Source organism: Apostichopus japonicus, chromosome 8 (assembly GCF_037975245.1).
Source record: "Apostichopus japonicus isolate 1M-3 chromosome 8, ASM3797524v1, whole genome shotgun sequence".
NCBI lineage: Eukaryota > Metazoa > Echinodermata > Holothuroidea > Aspidochirotida > Stichopodidae > Apostichopus > Apostichopus japonicus.
Window position 1 is genome coordinate 22,498,837 of NC_092568.1, and position 19,396 is coordinate 22,518,232.

The 19,396-nt window shown below is 36.8% G+C and overlaps 1 protein-coding gene across 1 annotated transcript in view; it reads right to left on the reverse strand.

The window, feature by feature from the left end:
* Nucleotides 1–19,396, reverse strand: part of LOC139971089 (polypeptide N-acetylgalactosaminyltransferase 2-like) — a 141,500-nt gene that overhangs the window by 26,950 nt on the left and 95,154 nt on the right. Inside the window, exons 6-7 of the mRNA XM_071977278.1 lie at nucleotides 8,144–8,265; nucleotides 4,342–4,517 (exon numbers count right to left, since the gene is read on the reverse strand). Of these exons, the coding sequence (XP_071833379.1) occupies nucleotides 4,342–4,517; nucleotides 8,144–8,265 (298 nt within the window). The remainder of the gene's footprint in view (nucleotides 1–4,341; nucleotides 4,518–8,143; nucleotides 8,266–19,396) is intronic.

Below are 19,396 nucleotides of genomic sequence, written 5' to 3' on the forward strand. Positions count from 1 at the left end.
CTTACAAGGCCTGGAAAGTGCCATTTCCAGCGATCTGGGAGGCATTTTCAGCCAAAATTTTCTTGTACGCTTCGCGCCAACCATGGTGGCGCTTCGCTTAGATAGTATGCAATGCCGTATCTACGGCTCTGAAAATTTTTCTACATTTTCGCCCCTCCCTTGGCAAATTCCTGGCTACGTGCCTGAATCATATTGTCTTTACTCGCAAATAATCACAAAGGTAACCTGCGTCAAAGAAAGTTGTCCTCAAACAGCAGCTGGGATTTTCAATGTTTGGACAGTATCGAGGGAATCGACAGAGATACTGTTTGAGAGTAGGAATGCCAGAGGCAGGTGTGAAGGCCTATAGTATTTGTGTTAACCTTTCAGATGTTATCACTGTGTGAGCAATTCAAGAGTTTACTTCAAGGGCTTACACTGAAATATGTCTTCCCCCGCACCATTCCCCCCCCCCCCCTTAAAAAACCCAAAGAAACAAAAAAGGAAATAGTTTTTTCCTTTCACATCCTTCATCTCTATATAAAAAAAAAAAAACTCTATTTCTTCGAAGGGTTTTTGTCAGTTTTGTCATGATAAAGCATTTAGCAATTAAAATCTTTGAAACATGTAGTCTTCTGAAGAAACCCAAATGCCTGACAGATATTTTCTTTATCATATCTGTTCTTTTTATTTACTGACCTATTAAGCTTCCCTACATCGTCGGTATATTAACATGTTATATATTTTTATGACTAAACCACATCAATTTTAAAAGATGGGTATATTCAAGTCTACAAAGTAATTTTTAATATTCAGTTTGCCTTCAATTGGAAATGGAGTGAATTAAAATGAGCCACACGAACATCATAATTGTCAATTGCTGGAAAATTAATCAAGATAATTGCTATTATAAGTGTTTTTTTGTTGTCACTAATGGATTTATTCATATGACGGTTATCCATGGAAGAAACATACCGTATATGGTATGATATATAAATTAGCAGGGAATTTGGTTTTCAGGGTAACATAATGTTAAATTAACCCAAATAAATTTTTTGAATTCACAAGCTTTTATGGTAAACATAAATTGAGGAAAAATTTTCAGGCAAGATATTTATTTTTTCCCGCTTCACTTTATAATGCAATTTAACAACCGACCTGGTGATGTACAAAACTGATGGTAATAATCCTAAAAGGACCAGATAAACACTATCCATCAATTTAATTTAAAACGCTAAACAGTTGGTTTTGTTGAGAACTGATATTCTGATCCAAAATTTAACATCTGAGGGTAACAGTTATCAGCACAGTAATACACATTGGTACAGTTATGGTGTGTAGACAGGTTAGGAAGGAGCAATAGTTATACAAATTGATAGCTACTGTACACAAAAAAGGCAGGAACCTCACAACATTAACTATCCCCACATTCCCCACCCCTCTCCCTCCTTCATTCAACCTCTCCATCTCTAACAGGATACAAAGTAACATTTGAATCAATGCATAGTCCATGTCTTTATCTCCCTTACAGAATCGTTAGAAAAATGTTAATTGATGTTTTCTGCTATTGTAGCTTTTCATCCAGTATATATATCACACACATATATATATATATCCATATATATATATATATCCATATATATATATATATCCATATATATATATCCATATATACTGACTCGTACATTAGAAAGTACTGGTACTTAACCTTTGCTTATTATTTCAAGACATTTCAGGTTATTGAAATAGGGTATCTTGTATCAGCTGAAATAATTAACATCAGTAACTAAATTAAAGAAAAACAAAGGAAAGGATGAACAGAAGAAGAGTAGCACAGAATGACTAAGAAAGCTGGCCTTTCACCATTCATCCACTAAATTATGTCACAAGTTGACATTTCGATGGAAGAAAAATTCCTCCAAACTGAAAAGTGGGGATTGTGTCATCAGGGATTTTCTGTCACATTTCTGAGGTAATTAACTCTCCAAAGTTGCTCTTGAACCAACATTTTCTCTCAGTTGAAACTGCAATCAGCCAGAGTTGGGCACCTTTAAGGGAAGCCTGCCAGCTGAGATCTGGGAATACTAACTCATTTCTTCAGTTCTAATTTAGTATTATATAAAGGTTTCTGTATTTGCTCTAATTTAGAATTATCTTTAGGTTTCTGTATTTGTTTCCATGTTGGTTTATGCAGACTTTGAAAAAATTTAAAAAATATCCAGGTTGCTGGCATTTCAACTTTGGGCTAGTTGTAAGACACAAAAATAAAATGTGATGAGTTATTGGAGATTTAACAACAGGCAAGAACTTGATGTAGGATGTATAAACAAAGAGTTGAGGGAAATATTGGGAGGGGGTAAGGAAGGAGTGGGTAAGGAATGAGAGAGTGGAGAGAAGATGTACTGTACAGGTTGCTGAACAATTCTTATCCAAACAGAATAGTGAACCAACTTTACGGCAGTTTAGTCATCTAACTTTATTACCCCTAAACGTAAGAATGCTCAAAAAAGAAAATATAAGTTCTCACCGTCAACAATGTTCCCACAGCTAGCTAAGGTGCTATGTACCACAATCTACCTCCAAAAGGTACATTTTGGCTTTACAGGACCCTGTGCTGTCCAAGAATAGACACAAATGCCGCACTTTGTAAGGAAGGCTCCAGCATTTCATTCCCCTGTCCTGTGTTCTTTAGGGTGATATTTTTTATCTTTGATATAATTGGGGTGAAACTTCAGGTCTGGAATTTTGAATAGATACAGAATTTGTACTACCATCACTCAGTCAAAGAGTACCGAAATCTCTTCCCCCCCCCCCACCCAAACACACATTTATTTGACATATTATAGATTTATTTTTGAGATGCTACAAGCATCACCTATCTTCAAAGTTTCCAAAATGGTAATCTTTTTGATGCAAGCTGTTGTGCCAATGTTATGCAATGTTTATCGACTATGATCTATCTCAATCTCGACTATGTCAATCACATCACGCTTGTGCAAAAGCAGCTGAAAAATACAATCAATTTTTCTGTCAAATATCAACTATAGCGATGCAACAGCTACTGAAGATGAATTTTGCCCCCCCAAAAAAAAAAAAATGGGACAAGGTAGAAACTCTACTAATATAAAACCTGCAATTTTCTTCCAAAATAGCTTAATATAGCCAATTAACAGCCAACAGATTCAATTCGGTACACCCAATTGACCTGGTGGGATTCTTCACTGACTCCTCCGTCCCGAATGCACTCTGGTGCGTGAACGAGTTAAGTGATATTTACCCGGGATCAATTACATTTTCTAAAATGCACATTATGGAGTCACATGACACCTGGCAATGACAGGTAGAATTTATTGAAAACTCATCCTTTGACAGGAATTATCACCTGGTAAAATGACTACGCAGCTGAACCAGACGTAGTTGTTTGCAGTGCGCGTACAGGCAATATTTCTGGATTTTAGAAGACAGCAGGCAGGTTGTTTATGGAAAGGTCACACGACAACATTAAAACATGGAGGTCGGCAGAGACAGCTTTTTATGGAAAGAGCAAAGCTTGTTAACTTTATAAGGTTTTTGGAAGGATGTTTAAATAGGACATCCCTCGAAATTTCACATGCCTTTTTGTTGTTGTTGTTAGTATGCAATGTCTACTGTATCTCATCAAATCTAAAGGAAATTATGACTGAATACTTATCTTTAATTTCTCTACATATAATTACAACTTACCAATGGTCATTGATGATAACAATTACATTCACAATGTTGGGGGGGGGGTGGCCTTTTGTAAGCTGACCCTAACAAATCATGAAGACCATGATATCTACTGACAATTATGACAAATTTTCTTGCCAATAAAAGGCCCTATTGCTAGAAAAGCGAATAAATGATTGTGAAATGGAAATATCCACGAAACACGCTCTTCCTCAAAATGAAGAGGTCGCCCCTTTGCTCTTGAGATTGATTCCCATCGAGGACCTAATTTGCCTACAGGCTTAAATGCTTGAAACCAGTACAATGTTGGGATGGAGGCACACAGTTGTTGTACTAAAGGTGCCAATTTCCTCTTGGCCACGAAAAATGCTAGTTTTGTCTAGGGTACCAACTGGGTTTTGTCTTACTCCCCAGTGCTTCTGATTGGATGACTGAGTCCCAAGCAATTTAAACTGCAATACCCATGCCTCCACCCCCACCCCGACCCCCTCCCCTACTCTGATTCTCTTTCCATCTTTCGTCTGTGGAAACCATGGATTCACTGCGTTGTCTTCCATTCCTGAAAATCTTCCGAAAATATCATCTTCCTGTTTTATTAAAATGAAACATTAAAATGTTGCCTTTTGACTGGAGAAAGCCAAAGATCAGACTTACTTTATTGGTGCGATGGGATTCGATCTTCGTTTACTCTTCTCGTCGGCGGTCATGTAATCCCACTTGAAGACCAGGTTCCAATCGAAGCCCCCCTTTAAGTCGGCCGAGGCGGCCACGTATTGGAAACTATCCATGTTGATAACATCTATGATTGGACTCAGTACTGCTTTGTAATTCTGCGAAAAAGAAGAGCCCGACATATTCAAATGATAATAATAATCATCATAATAATAACAAGATGGAATTATAGTAATGCCTCCTGGCCACGAGGTTGATGTGATAAGCCATATAATACATTAAAACGTAGAACAAGGCTATCATCCTGATACCGGGGACAAAGATTCCCATCAGAGACTTGTGACCTTTATTGATGTTGTATATTTGTAGGTATGAAAACTGATCATACTGATGAGATGGGGAAAAAACATTTAATCAAGTCAAGACAAGAGATGAGAGTGGGAGAAGCAAAAATGAAAGGAGAGGGAGAGAGTGACAGAGAAAGGATGGAAACTTTCCTCTAACTATTATTCCAAACTCCATTCCTTCTCTGTCCCCTTCCCCTTCCCCCCACCCACCCCCCCCCTCAGCCTCTCCCACTCTCCCATTGATATGATTAGAAGACCTGATCATACAGATGTGAAATACATCAGTGTATAGGGAGAGAGAGGGAAAGGGTGTGGAAAGCTTACAAACTTAATCTCCACATTGCATTCCTCTTCTCCCCCTGCCCCTTCCCCCCTCCCCTTCCCCTCAACCCCATTTTCATTGACACTACACACAGATTTACTCATTATCAAACCAACAAAACAAAACCTGATCGTAAAGGGTATCTAGTTTTGACGTGATTTATGATATGTTTGCTATTATAGAATATAACTTTTATGTGTTGACAGTCACCTCAAACACAATCTTTCCTCGATGATAATTGGGCTTGCCTAGAAATGTGACCCCTAAAGTTGTTTACGCAGATGCATGCTCGCGGCCAGGTGCTGTTTGTATGCAGCTTGTGCTCCTAAATGGAGTCAGGTATTACAGAATTAGGAAAAGTTTCATAATCGCATAATGTCTCACACCTCTAAAATATTCTAGCCGAGTCGGTATAAGTTAAGCTTGATTCCGAAACTGACTTTTATGAGTTTTCCTGTTTAGCTGGAGGGTGTTGTCGTATACTGAAACGTGTGAAGTTATGTCTAGCCATGGGGCACCACGTACCATTTTCCTTTTGTTTATAGGGAGATTGAAAGTATTGTTCAATTCTCATATGGGGGTTAAAGAACAGCTGTGCTAAGATAAAAAAAAATATTGTCATATTGTAATGTTTCTGAAAACTGTTTTCAAAGTATCTTTCCTTTGAATTCCAGCTCCTCTACACAATGTCTTCATAGCAGAGTCAAAATATGGAATAGTATAATTTTAATTTTTGATTGATATATTTTCTTTGTGTTGTTGCATCTAATATTATAGCATCGGCAAATTATATCGAAAAATATTTTTCTCCGGATATTGTTACAATCTATGTAGAACAAGAACATAGGTTATGCCGCAACAAACTGAAACTTGGTAAACTTTACGTCGTTGATATCAAAACAAAATTTTACTTCGGAATCAGTTATGGGACTGCTCACTGCAACCAGGTTTTGCTGACAGTGCCTGGTTGTTTCATATATCACAATATCGAGAATGGGGGGGGGGAGAGGGGGTGAGCAGGACAAACAGAACATACAATATCCCTTTGTAGAAACTCATATTGCAACAACCATTAATGTTTATTATCACATCTTTCATACAGGCATACAAATGCAGTTCCACTTTAAGCATAGATACTGACAGTAACAGCAGGTGTTCTGGGTAGCAAACTTGGTTTCATTTCCTGCAAGACAACAAAACTACAATCTGCAAACCAGTAAAGATGCAGTACTTTATAATCAGCAAACAATTCATACACCTTCTAATTACTTTATATGCAAATTCTATAGAATGCCAACCTATAAACAGGTCATGTGATGAACGAGAGAGAACAGCCTCTATGCAAATAAAAAGAAAGTTTTGACCTCTTTCGATCTCCCAGAAACGTAGAAAGTGTTCAAGTATCATTCTTGTACTGAATGTTTGATAGACAGAACAAGAACATGTAGCTGGGAGAATGAAACCGAATTACCCAACTATACTGCTGGTTTTCAGACAATGAGTTTATTGTTTGCTGCTGTGGGTGTCAACCCTTAACCCTTACATGACATCCATTCTATGTTAAGTAAGGAAGTAAGTCTCATCATACGGCCATGTAGGTAACTACGGCAACCCGTAAATAAACAATTTGGAACATCCCGAGAGATCTCTTCAGCCAATGAATTTTCTGCTTCTCTGTTTACTCTCAGCTTAAAGTTTCAGTGGAATATCGAGACAGGGAAGACAATTAACTTAATATAGAATCATGTATTAACTTTGATGAGCATAATTTGTTTTTGATTCTAAAGTGTTGGACTTCCTTTTTCCGTAGATTTGCTAAAAGAAGTTAATTTGAACAGATGTCGCCCATGAAATATTTACAAATCCATACAAAATACAAAGTGACTGAGAATCCTAAAGAGCAAAGAAGCACATACAAGATATGTGGAGTGGACATTTGTCATCGTGTAGGTTGCCGTAGCTCGATTACCACGATTACGGTAGAGACCGCTAGTACTACATTGTAGCTTGCCATACTAAAAGTTGCTCAGGTCTATGAAAAACATAAGTAATGATTCAATGATTTACTGTAATATCCTTTCTCTCTCTTTTCTTTGTTTGTAGCTTCTTTGCAATAAAATTAAGAAGAAAACAACACGAGAAGCGAACCAAACAATCAAAGAAATCAATAAACAAACATATGAATCCACATCATCATCATCATCAAGGCTGAGAATTCCCAACAAGTCATGAATGTTGGAGTTTGCTCTCAGCAGTATTAGTTGCTATGAATATTCATGACCGTATAACATGTCCAAAGGGGGCTGTGGTTAGGAGCAGATGTATTCTAACTTTTGCAAATGTGCAGATGAGAGTTTTGCAAGCGAACCAGTTTGGAATATTTTAATATCAATAAATCAATATTGTTTATCAGTAATGTTTATTTGGTAAAGATGAGGAAAATTTAAAAATGCCAAAGTATGGGGGGGGGGGGGACATGCAGAAACATATGTTGATAGTGAATGGGAAGAGTTTAATAATTTGACGTGAACATTTTAGTAATTCAATGGCAATGTCACATCCCTACAATCAGAATACAAACCTGGAATGAAGATGTTGCTTGCGGCAACTAAAATATTGTTTTTAATGTGAACCTATGACAATGTTTTCTAGCAACAGAATCGTGCAACTTCTGAATATTTCACTCTCAAGTTTATAATCTGCAACGATTCTGTTTGCATCACTAGTCTGTGCAGTTTGACCTCAAATGAACTTTGCCTGCCAAAAACAATAGGCTTGCAGAATTCAGAATGTCTGTTGATGGTCTGTTGATGGTCTGTTGATGCTTTGCTGATGTTTAAAAGGTTGGCTTCACACAGTCATACTGTAACCCATGCAACATATATAAAGGTATATAACCTACATACGGTATATACACATGTGTCTGTGATAACTTTAATGCATGCATGTTTCCTGCCCTTGGATACTCAAAAGCTATTACAAACTAATAAAGCTATTAAACAATAACAAAGCTATTACACAATAACAAAGCTATTACACAATAATAAAGCTATTACACAATATTAAAGCTATTACACAATAATAAAGCTATTACACAATAATAAAGTTGACTTACCTCTTGCACTCTGCTTAATAAAGGCTCCAACCAGTGTTCGTTACATTCACAGTGACTATCTAGAAACGTTAGTATCTCTGCTGTCGATGCGTCCGCACCTTTTACTCTAGATCGGATTAAACCTGCGAAAGATTACAAACCAGAAAAAAGAAGATGGTTTAAAACCAGTCTATTGCTCACATCGTAATAATGACTGTGTTAAATATTGTTTGTTTATAGCACCCTCTATGAGATCCTGGAATGTAGCTTCTGTAGAGATAATAAATGTACAAAACACAGAAAGATGTATTCATCCTCTTCTTACCAGAAGCAAACCCAACCATCGTTTAAAAGTACATTCAAACTTAATCCTCTGATCTTAATCCTGTGTTTACAAACATTTCAATGCCCTTTTTCATCTACAATCACACTGGATCCTTCGCGAGCGATCAGACCGTGAGTGGGAAATGATCATCAAACAGGCAGTTACGAAGAACACAGCAAGCCACGTCTGTTACATATTTGCATGCACCCTTCTACCAGATTACAAGTGCGGCATGAAACAGGACGTGATGTCTTAAGTTATCTTGATTGTCTGGTCACCAAGATCCATAAAGCTTTCATATTTATTATTTTGATCTCGAGCTTTGGATCTGATCTCCCCTTGAAAGGAGTATTAAGATCTCGGGGTCAGATCCTGAGTGCCAAAGCTTTCACACTAGGAATTTGATCCCAAGCGGAGGATCAGATCCCCTGCTCAAGATCAAATGCGAAATTACTCAGTGACATTACTATTATGATAAAGTTACCTGTGATGAATAACTTCTTCAAAAGAGCTAAGAAAAGTTTCCACCATTTGACAAATATATCATGGATGTGCGCAAAAAAAAACAACAAGAAAAACATGATATACACCAGCATGTACACCAGTTGAATGGTGGTTTAATACTGTTTACCAACACAAACAATGGTATTCACCAGCAGGAATAATGGTGTTCACCAACAAGAACAATGGTGGTTTAATACTGTTTACCAATAAGAACAATGGAGTTCACCAGCAGGAATAATGTGTTCACCAATAAAAAACAATGGTGGTTTAATACTGCATACCAAAACACACAATGGTGTTCACCAACAAGAACAATGGTGGTTCAATACTACCAACAATGGTATTCACTAGTAGGAATAATGGTGTTCACCAGCAGGAGTAATGGTGATCAAAAGCAAGATTTGACATACAGTAAAACCTAGATTATCGATTATTCAGAGCAGCTGAAAGTCAGGTAAAGGGAGGAATGCAGCAAACATAAACTCTAAACGAAGACATTTACTCGAAGTCAACCTTTCAGCAATCTTGTCAAATTCTATATTAACCACTTTAGCAATCAATACTGTAAGAATCTGAATCAACCCTTTTTACAACCCCAAATTACAGATGCTAGTTCTATCCATCCCCCTAAGGGTGGCTGTTAGCTCAACGTGCCTTTGCATTTCAAAACAACAAAATTATTCCAGATTCATGTAGGACTTTTTCACAGAAGCATGACAAAATACCAATTCAGCCTCTTTTCTTTGGTGAAATCAATTTCAACTGAAGGGGACAAGGCAGATCAGGTGGAGATGACAAAAGGGGTGGGGGTGGAGATTACAAAAGAGGGGGGAGTGGGGTGGAGTAGAGAAAAGAGGGGAGGGTTGGTGAAGAGTTATGTGAATTGATATTGACGTAAGGCTGTCATGCTAACATGAAAGATGAAGAACAAGATGCAGTTGATTCAAGTTAATCCAGCCAGGTTTAATATATGCAAATTGATCAATGAACTGATCTGTTCTTTTCTATTTCTTGAAAAAGGACATTTTCTTTACCGACATCACTGACTATTTGATACTGGCATCCATGGTCTCACTTCATTATGGTATGTTGTTAATTACTGCAACCATTCAATCATTCTCAACAAAGTCACAAATATTGGAACCAAAAGTACATATATCATCAGTCATGACTGAATTATTGAGTAATACTCGCAAATGGTGAATCCTCATAGCAATCATGTTAAACCTCATAGCAATCATGTCATCTTTAGGGTTAGGCCGTTAAGCCTAACATGCTGAATTTAAAAATTAATATGCCAATAGCTGGCTGTAGGTGACTGAACTATTAAACTTTGAAGTCATAGTATAATTTTCATTATGTTACAATCTTAATCACAATTCATGCAGTTCGCTGCATGACGAGATGTGAAACAGATCTTTGGGATAACTTTGTATGATGTCATATCTTGTGCTGATGTAAACTATTACACTCTTACACGCTTACTGTACTGTTTATATCAAAACACAATGAAAAGCATTGTCTTGGAAATACAGTAGGAAGAAAAATGACTGTAGAAGGTATACAAGATATACAGCACTCAAAAATTATTGCAAAAAAAAAATGGGAACCTGGAAAACCTTTTTACCAAAAAAACTATTAATAATTAATGAACTTGACATTATCACACATTAAGAGAGTTTATTTTCCACTCGAAAAATTCACACTGCAAAATTTTGCATTATTAGTCACTTAGCAACCACCGGGTAAAGCACCCTCCAACTTTAGCACCCTGCTGCAAGAACTTCACTTGAGAAAGCCTGGTACATTTGTCAAGCTCCATTGGTCACAGATCCCCGGGGAGGATATTTGAGTCAAAAGGGGACAAAACAGGAGAGAACTTTGTGACAATCTAGAGGATGCACTTCATCCTTCTAGTCAAAGAGCACTGTCTCATCAAGTGATCGATTGATTGATTAGAAAGACTGATAAAGAGTGATGTTTGCTCTCTTCGAGGTGTGATAACATCGATCTGCATATTTATCTTATTTGTCTAAGAGCTGGTTGCTATAGATTCACAACCATCGTTTTTTTTCATTATCTGCAGAATTTTCTACATCAGACAGCCTTTTAGTACATGGATATATTATTTGCACGAACAACTGATATTTCATGCAAATATTTAACATTAAGAAGTCTTAAAAACATATTAAAAAGGTTTGTTTTGTTTTCAATGTAACTAATGTCTCCTGTCGCATGTAGCAATTATAAGAAAAATGTTAGCTTTCTGTAAATGTATTCAAGGAATAAAAGCTAATAGCTAGAGCCCTGCAACAGGTCCATACTATATAATCTTGCATAGCTGTATGCGCATAATAAATAACACTGCATAAAAAAAAAATTGAATTTGTTAATTGTCATCAAGTGTTATAAAGGCCATTAAGATTTCTTCAAATTGTAGAAGTAAAGGTATAGTCAATTTTTGACTACAACTTATAAAACATTTACCATCAAACACAGAAATCAAACTATATCAAGTTATCAAGCTTGGATGAAGACTACAGCATTTTGGCAAACGTGCAATTGACAAGCAGAAAATTTTCTGGCATTTTCTCTGTGATGGCTCCTTTAATTATTCGTGGGGGGGGGACAAGTTATTCTCTCTCTTTCCTTTCAATTAAATACAAGAGAAAGGTTTTCATCCAACTATCCGTTCTGAAAAACAAGCCCACAGTTGACCTACAGTTGCCATTTTCAAAGAGACAATTTATATGCATTCGAGCATTCCTCCTCATCAGATCGTTAAAATCAGACAAGCGTGTAAACTTCCCCAGGGTGTCCGTGTATGCACTGGCGTCACTTTGCCACACGTTAGTTTTCAAACGCCTATTGATTATTTTCGTTCCCAAACTATACTCTGCGAAACAATATCGCTTGAACGTCCATTTTGGGTTTTTTTAATCACAGGCCCCTACGAGTTGCCCCCTGATATGATTTTGATTAACTCTGACTGACAAGCCGTCTTCTCTATCACACCGAAGGGAGGCGACACCGTCGATAAACCACGTCCACGAACTGCCCGTTGTCTCCTGACAACTGGAGGTAGACTTTGACATTTAAGTCGCAGTAATGAGCGCTTTTTAACCAGATGAAAATTTATCCTGTCGATGGTATGCCACCTGCATGGTATTTCTTACTATTCAAGTTAGTAACTACTTTACTCTACCTGTAAAGTTTTATCAGAACTCAAAGAAGAGTATGAAGGAATAGTTGAACGAAAATATGCAGAGATAATTAAAGTTAACGAAATGTTGAGTAACTGCTCATTTTCTACAAATTTTCTTTTTGTCAACAAAAAAATAGCTAACGCTCAACCTCACATGGAGGGTGGAAGCTTCATACAAACATCTGACAAAGCAATTCTGGGTATTCCATGTGAAAACCTTATAGGCCTCTGCCTTAAAAAAGGTGTGAAGTCAAGGGGTACACATATCCGAAAAAAACGTGAGGAGAACATAAATTTTATAGAGTTCCCTTCCTTCATCCTAACCCACATGGAAACATTACGACATCAATGAACGGTCAATGTATAGTGGTTGAGCTTTGACCAGGCCTGATCAGAGAGGGATGGTGAAAAAGTGCAAGGGGGGGGTGAGGGGGAATTTATTATTACTTTTTGTATTTTACTTCTGGGAAAGTGAAGACTTCAAGAAGGGAGTCTGGCTCTAGGTGCTACTGGCTTAAAGAGGAGGAGTCTCATTGGCTTATCAAAGCTGCAAGCTGACAGAAGTCAGTCTCTTGGATTCATATTTAACATCCATGATTATGAATTGTCAATTGTCAACAACTCTGTAACTGGACGACATACATTAATCTTAATGAGGACATCATTACAGTTCTTTCCTTATATCACAGCTCATCAAAGGTCAAAGTTCACAAACATGGTAGTATGGCGATCTCGCTCAAGAAACTGGGAGCTATCCTATTTATAGCGACGTAAATTAAAAAAGTGTCTCTTTTGCAATCCGAATTGATGCAATCAACAATCACTTGTAATCTTTACCGGTTGCAAATCAACGAAATGCCCTACTTTCCTTGACAACTCTTTCAGACTTCAGCCAGGGACGACTCCATCCCGATTCAACATGAGCTTTGCTCATCGAGTGGTAAATCTTTTATCTCTGTCAATATATCCAAGGTATCGCATGTGAAGGAATGCATACATTTCACGTCCCTCCAGGCTGCATGACCTACTTGGCAAAAAAGAAACACTTAAAACCTAACATTTTCCCATTTACCAACCCCCTAAACTTTATATGGGCGAAAAAATGCTACACAAATGTGATGAGAAGGCTGGCCCCTTCAACGGTGTCAAGTATGTAAATTTCTTTGAACACTGCTACTTGTGTTGGCCATGTAGATGCATGCAATCTCTCTCACCCTCTCTCTCTCTCTTTCAACAATCCCAGCGGGGACACTGGCTATTTACGGAGTAAATCCCCTGCAATCTGGCATCTCAACAGCTCTTAACCCTAAACCTCATCTCTGACCGCAATCCACAGAATGTTTCAATTCTCCATTTAATCATTTCTTTCCCGTGCACGGTGGCAGTGAGACATCTTTTTTCTACAATTTACAAAAACCACAAGTTTTAAAGGTGTCTTTTTCGGTCACTTTAATAAAGTCTGTGAGTCCGTAAGGTTTCTTCATCAGAGGAATTCGAACCCGCTGCAAAGGAAGGGACGTAGAATTACTACGTGACACTGAACAGACAGTTTCATCTCACAGAGTGACGCTTTCTTCAAGTTATCTCTTTCCTCGTAAAGAGACTTGACAGATATTTACTGATCTCAGAGCAAAACAGTGGACAGAAACTCAACTCTCGTTTTATCCTTCTCTGCGTGTTTTACAGTTTTTACTTTTGGAATTTACTGTCAATGCGAGATCAACTTTGGCTGAATATATAGATAGAGCAAATGTTTTCCGTCTCAACTACCAAACAAGCTCCACTTGCATTTATGAACGAAGTCTCCCGAGTAGTTAGTGTGCGGGGTCCTATTTCTTATCCAGACAAAGAGAACATTTGTTTCGGAGATCTTCAAGATTTCCCCACGGTTTTTCGGTAATTGAATTGTCTTGTCAGAGATCAAATTCCATAGGCGAATTCTTGCCAAGAATACCACAGGACACTGTTACAAATTCTAGCATGGCTATGGCAAAAACAAATCATGAATGAAACCAATAAGAAAAACAAATTTAATATCTCTGGAGATTGTGACACAAGTTGTCAAAGTATTTTTTATAAATCACAGATTGCAAAGTCAGGGACTAACATACTGTAGTCTTCAAAGTTTGTGTGCCAGTTTTAAAAGTCTCTGAAGTTTGGCTCCTATATTAAAGTACAATTGTTATATACACTTATACAGCTATGGACTTATATGTGGTGAGAAGGCCTGCTAACGCCGGTGCCTTTCAATCATAAGGTCCCCGGTTCGAGTCACTCCCAGATTAATGTATGTCGTCCAGTTACAGAGTTGTTGACAATTAGCAATTCATAATCATGGACGTTAAATATGAATGTAAGAGACTGACTTCGGTCAGCTTGCGGCTTTGATAAGCCAATGAGGCTTCTTCGCGAGTTCCTGCTTGCAGGAGGATCTAAAATACATACATACATATGAAATTTGACCATGTTGTAGAGCATTTTGACCATGTTGCATAGCATTTTGACCATGTTGCATAGCAGAGTCTGAGTTGCAGTACCCTCTCTATCTTCAACAAGATGAAAATACAAAGAATTAAAGGTCTACGTAGACCTATAATGAACAACGTTATATACAATAGCTGCAAGTACCATCAAAGATTGACCATTTTACAAATCATTTGTTATGAATAAACATAAGCTAATTATGCACATTGATGATGTAAGGGAGTAACTTCCTAATTTTCTGTTAATATGTTATTATTTTGCTTTTACAACCTTCATATTAAGGTCACTGAACACAGGTTTGTGGCCTAAGGTGATTTTTTGAACTTTTTTTCTTGTCTTCTTCGAAAAGAACATCACATTATTAAAATGACATATATGTGGGCTTGTAATTAGGGGTTAACTTATTAAGGCCTAAAACAACACAAATTTTGATGAGCGCAACACTCCGCATCATAGTTTGCACAAATTTAATGAGTTTCCCAGATTTATATCTTGGAAACGAAAAGACTTTTTCCAGAAAATCTACAGATTTTGAATGAGATTATCCCACTGAATATGGGGCACATTGGCTGGGTATAAGTAGTACTTTACGAATGCAAATGTGACTTTATGGACAGTGTAATTCCCCTAAGTGTTCCCGTGCATACATCCCAATATGACGCCAACAGTAAACCCAGGTTGTGACAATAAAACACGACCAAAAGAAGAAACAAAAAACAAAACAAAAAAACAATACTGTCATTTTCTCTACGCAATTTAATTGCCTTTGACTCTGAGTGCATGTTTTGCTTTTAATGATAAACAATAAACAGTGCAAAATCAATTATTTGCAACAATCACATTGTAAAGAAATGCCTCTTTTTAAGTATCAACATACTGCTGAGATATTTGAAGACTTGTTGATATAAACAGAGAGGATTGCAATAACACATGACGAACCAGCCACAATAATAAAAATGTCATACAACAAGAGTTCCCCTTCTCTGTCACTTTATGACTGTTGATGAACAAATGTTTGCGCCAACCAGCCTAATTCCGAACCTCTTTCAAAGACACAACTTTTGGATATATCCATAATTTATAAATATACAACCACAATTTTAGTGTACTGTAGCTATGAGTTTTGTTGTTGCTTGTTTCCTATCTTAGCCTTTTAAAATGTCTAAACATTTTCAATTTTCACTCATCATTTCTAAACAGATGTTTAGCTCTGTTTTGTACAATTGTCAAATATTTTTGAGGCATCTTTATAAGATGGCTGATGTGCCTAAACTGGATATATATCATGTTTTGTAGCCTGTATGTCTCTTTGTTTAGCTCTGTAAGAATGTCTGCGACTTGTACCGGATACAACTCTGATGAAGAGGTACCATAATATGTGGTTTATACAACAAGTTGGGCTAGTCTAATTTTATCGACTTGAATGTTTAAATTGTTTAATGCAAAAAACAAATTTTTCATATATCCCACAAAAATTAAAATATTACATCTGTACTTTGCAAATTCTGAAGTTTCAAAGGGCAGTAAGGAAAATAGGGGGGGGGCCTTTTCCTTACTGTCCTTTGAAAAAAACTTTTCGTTTACAGTTAGTTCAGGCACTGCGATGCTAATTTCTACGACTCCTAGTATATATGACATTAAAAGTAAAATGGAATTTTTTCATCTGATTAGCACTATTCATATCTGTCCGTTTTATTATGTATGCAATTTGGTCACGACCCAACACCGTCTAGGGGACCAGAGAAAAGAGAAGTTATTTTTTAGTAAAAATTTCATGCAAGATTAACATTTTAGTGTGTTTGCTCACACCATTGCATTCAAATGACGCAGGCCTGAAGGGTATTTTAGGAAAGGTCGCAATATATATGTCGTAGTTCATACAGGGTAATGCAGCTACTGGCCTCATATACCGGCAGAATACTAGCTGAATATAGAATACTGTAATACAGAATAGAATATTGTAATACAGAATACTATATTACAGAATACTGTAATACAGAATATTGTAATACTTTAATAAAGAATACTGTAACACGGAATACTGTTATAAAGAATACTATAATACAGAATACTGTAATACAGAATATTGTAATACAGAATATTGTAATACAGAATAGAATATTGTAATACAGAATACTATCATACAGAATACTGTAATACAGAATATTGTAATACTTTAATACTGAAACACGGAATATTGTAATACAGAATACTATAATACAGAATATTGTAATACAGAATATTGTCATACTTTACTACAGAATACTATAATAAAGAACACGGTAACACAGAATACTGTAATCCAGAATACTGTTATACAGAATACTGTAATACAGAGTACTGTTATACAGAATACAAAATACAAAATACTATCATACAGAATACTGCTTTGCAGAATACTGTACTACAGACTGTTTAGTGAAGTACAGAAAAAAATGTTGTCCTGCAACTTTAATGTGATCTTACAGACTTACACAAATTATTTTCATTTGCAAACTTTTGATTATTATGCCTAACCTTCATTGTTTCTGATGTGTTTTGGGGTGGAATAAGCTCTAAAAAGATTGAGGAAATAATAAAATACAGAAATTGTCTACTTGTTTGTTTCTCATCAATTCAATACTATATCTGCTTTCATTAATTGCTCAGCACATTTTAGATACTCTAAGCTAAATATAGGACACATACAATGTCACTGTGTGGATGCGATGTACAGATAATCTTCATCATGGCCCACTTTCAATTAATCCTGTTCACAGTTCCAAAGGCAGCTTTTGCTTTGCACACTATTAAAGTAATTTATTAGTATACCATAAAACTTCCCCCAAAAGTCACACCTTACACAGCGTGACAAAGAAATGAAACCCTTGATGCAATTTCTATTCTTTCAGGGCAACTACATATACACTATAAAATTGTGTAATTCTACAGTCTTTGCAGAACTGCTTTTTGAAAAGACATTTTAGGTAATACCCTCATTGCCGCATTGGCTGCCTTCTTAAGCCAGCGGATATGAGTTATTGACTATGAAAGCAACCAATGAACTGGAATGAACTCGTCCAGGCAGAGAGCCCTAGGAGAGTTTCGCACCACGGTAATAACCGTACTGCCCTCACCGACAGAGCGAGGGATGGAGAGAGAGAGAAATAGGAAACCAAAATCAATGATGAACAGGAGAAATCAATGTTTACTGCCCAATGCGAATAACTCAAATAGATCAATTGATGGCCAATGCTTTTTGGCTTCACAGCTGCTGTAATTGGAATCTTTTGGGCTAGAATTTATATTTATATATAAAAAGAGTTAGTGATAAAATTATTTGCCTTTTGCAACCAACAATATGACATTCTTTTGACTCCTAATTTATGCTTATCATATCTTTCAGACAGAAAGCTAATATATGTGTGTTTCTGCTACCAATGCCAGGCTGGGAAAGATTTTTTATTACAGAGTTATTTCAAGCAAAACTGTCAAGTTCGTTATTGCCTCAAAGACGTTCTGAAAGGTAATAATTACACCACAATATCCTCATTTTATTTTTACGGTAACTTTTTTCTGATAATGCCACGATAAAAGACAACTTTAATTGATGATTTTTTAGAGGGCCTATGAAAGAAAATAATCAGCATTAATCTTTTTTCTTATATTATCCCCGTTGACTAATATCACCTGTCATTCCAAAATGAAAAAAAAACATGGAATGACAATGAAAGCATTAAAAGCAACAGCAGGAAAGTAGTAATCTTGACTACATTATACTAATAAAAATAATAATAATAATATTAATGTAGATTAATATAGCGCCACTCCAGGAAACGAGTAACTGCACATGGTGATTCACAATGTGGAAAGCATCAACATTGAAATGCGTATACTAGATATGCAAGCTGTAGTAAAAGATGTGGGAAGTGTTGAAGAAACCAATAGTGTTGAGAAGTGTTAAAGAAACCAATAGCATCATTCAATTGAAACTCTGAATTGCTAACCACACCAGCACCTGCCCCCCCCCCCTTTCATCTCCGGCCCCATCTTTCTTACCTTACAATACAATTTGTCACAATTGTCCAGTCTACTCTACATTTGAAAATGACAGATTGTCAAACATTTTTCTATTCTTTTGATAACTAATCCTCTGTGTCCATAATCTAATCCCCTCAAATGAAATAATCCGACCGACTTTGTTTAATGAACAATAGGTCTTATGACATTGCCCGTTCTCCTTTCTCTCTCTTACGGTTAGAGCAGTTCCCCATCTTGATAGGCCTCTCCCACTCCCTGCCCTGCACACATCCATCTACTCTACACGTGATCCAATATACAATGTTATATTTAAACTACTGGTAATTAAAGATCCATGTCAGGAAGATCCACTAATTCCTCTCTTTTCTCAGGTCATGGACTTTTCCAAAATCATATTTATCCTAAATCAGATCCCATTTTTCTGCATGATCCATTTTGCGGTTAAATCTCTCTGACTATGGCATATTAAGTTCCCCCCTCCATGTCTGAGATGTTTTTCCAAGTGTCTTTCCGAGCGCTCTAGCAGTGGATTTCAAACTTTAATAACGTATCTGATTTCGTTTCAAGAGGAAGTGCGGACGAAATTGATTGGGACGAATGACTGAGAGACGCGAGGACGAAGAGAAGGAGTACAAAATATTTCAACAAATTGTGTCCCGTAAGCTTTTATCCTGCTTGTTAATGTTGTGCAAATACTAGACTTCACAAAGGTATGCCGACCGACTAAGCGTCTCGC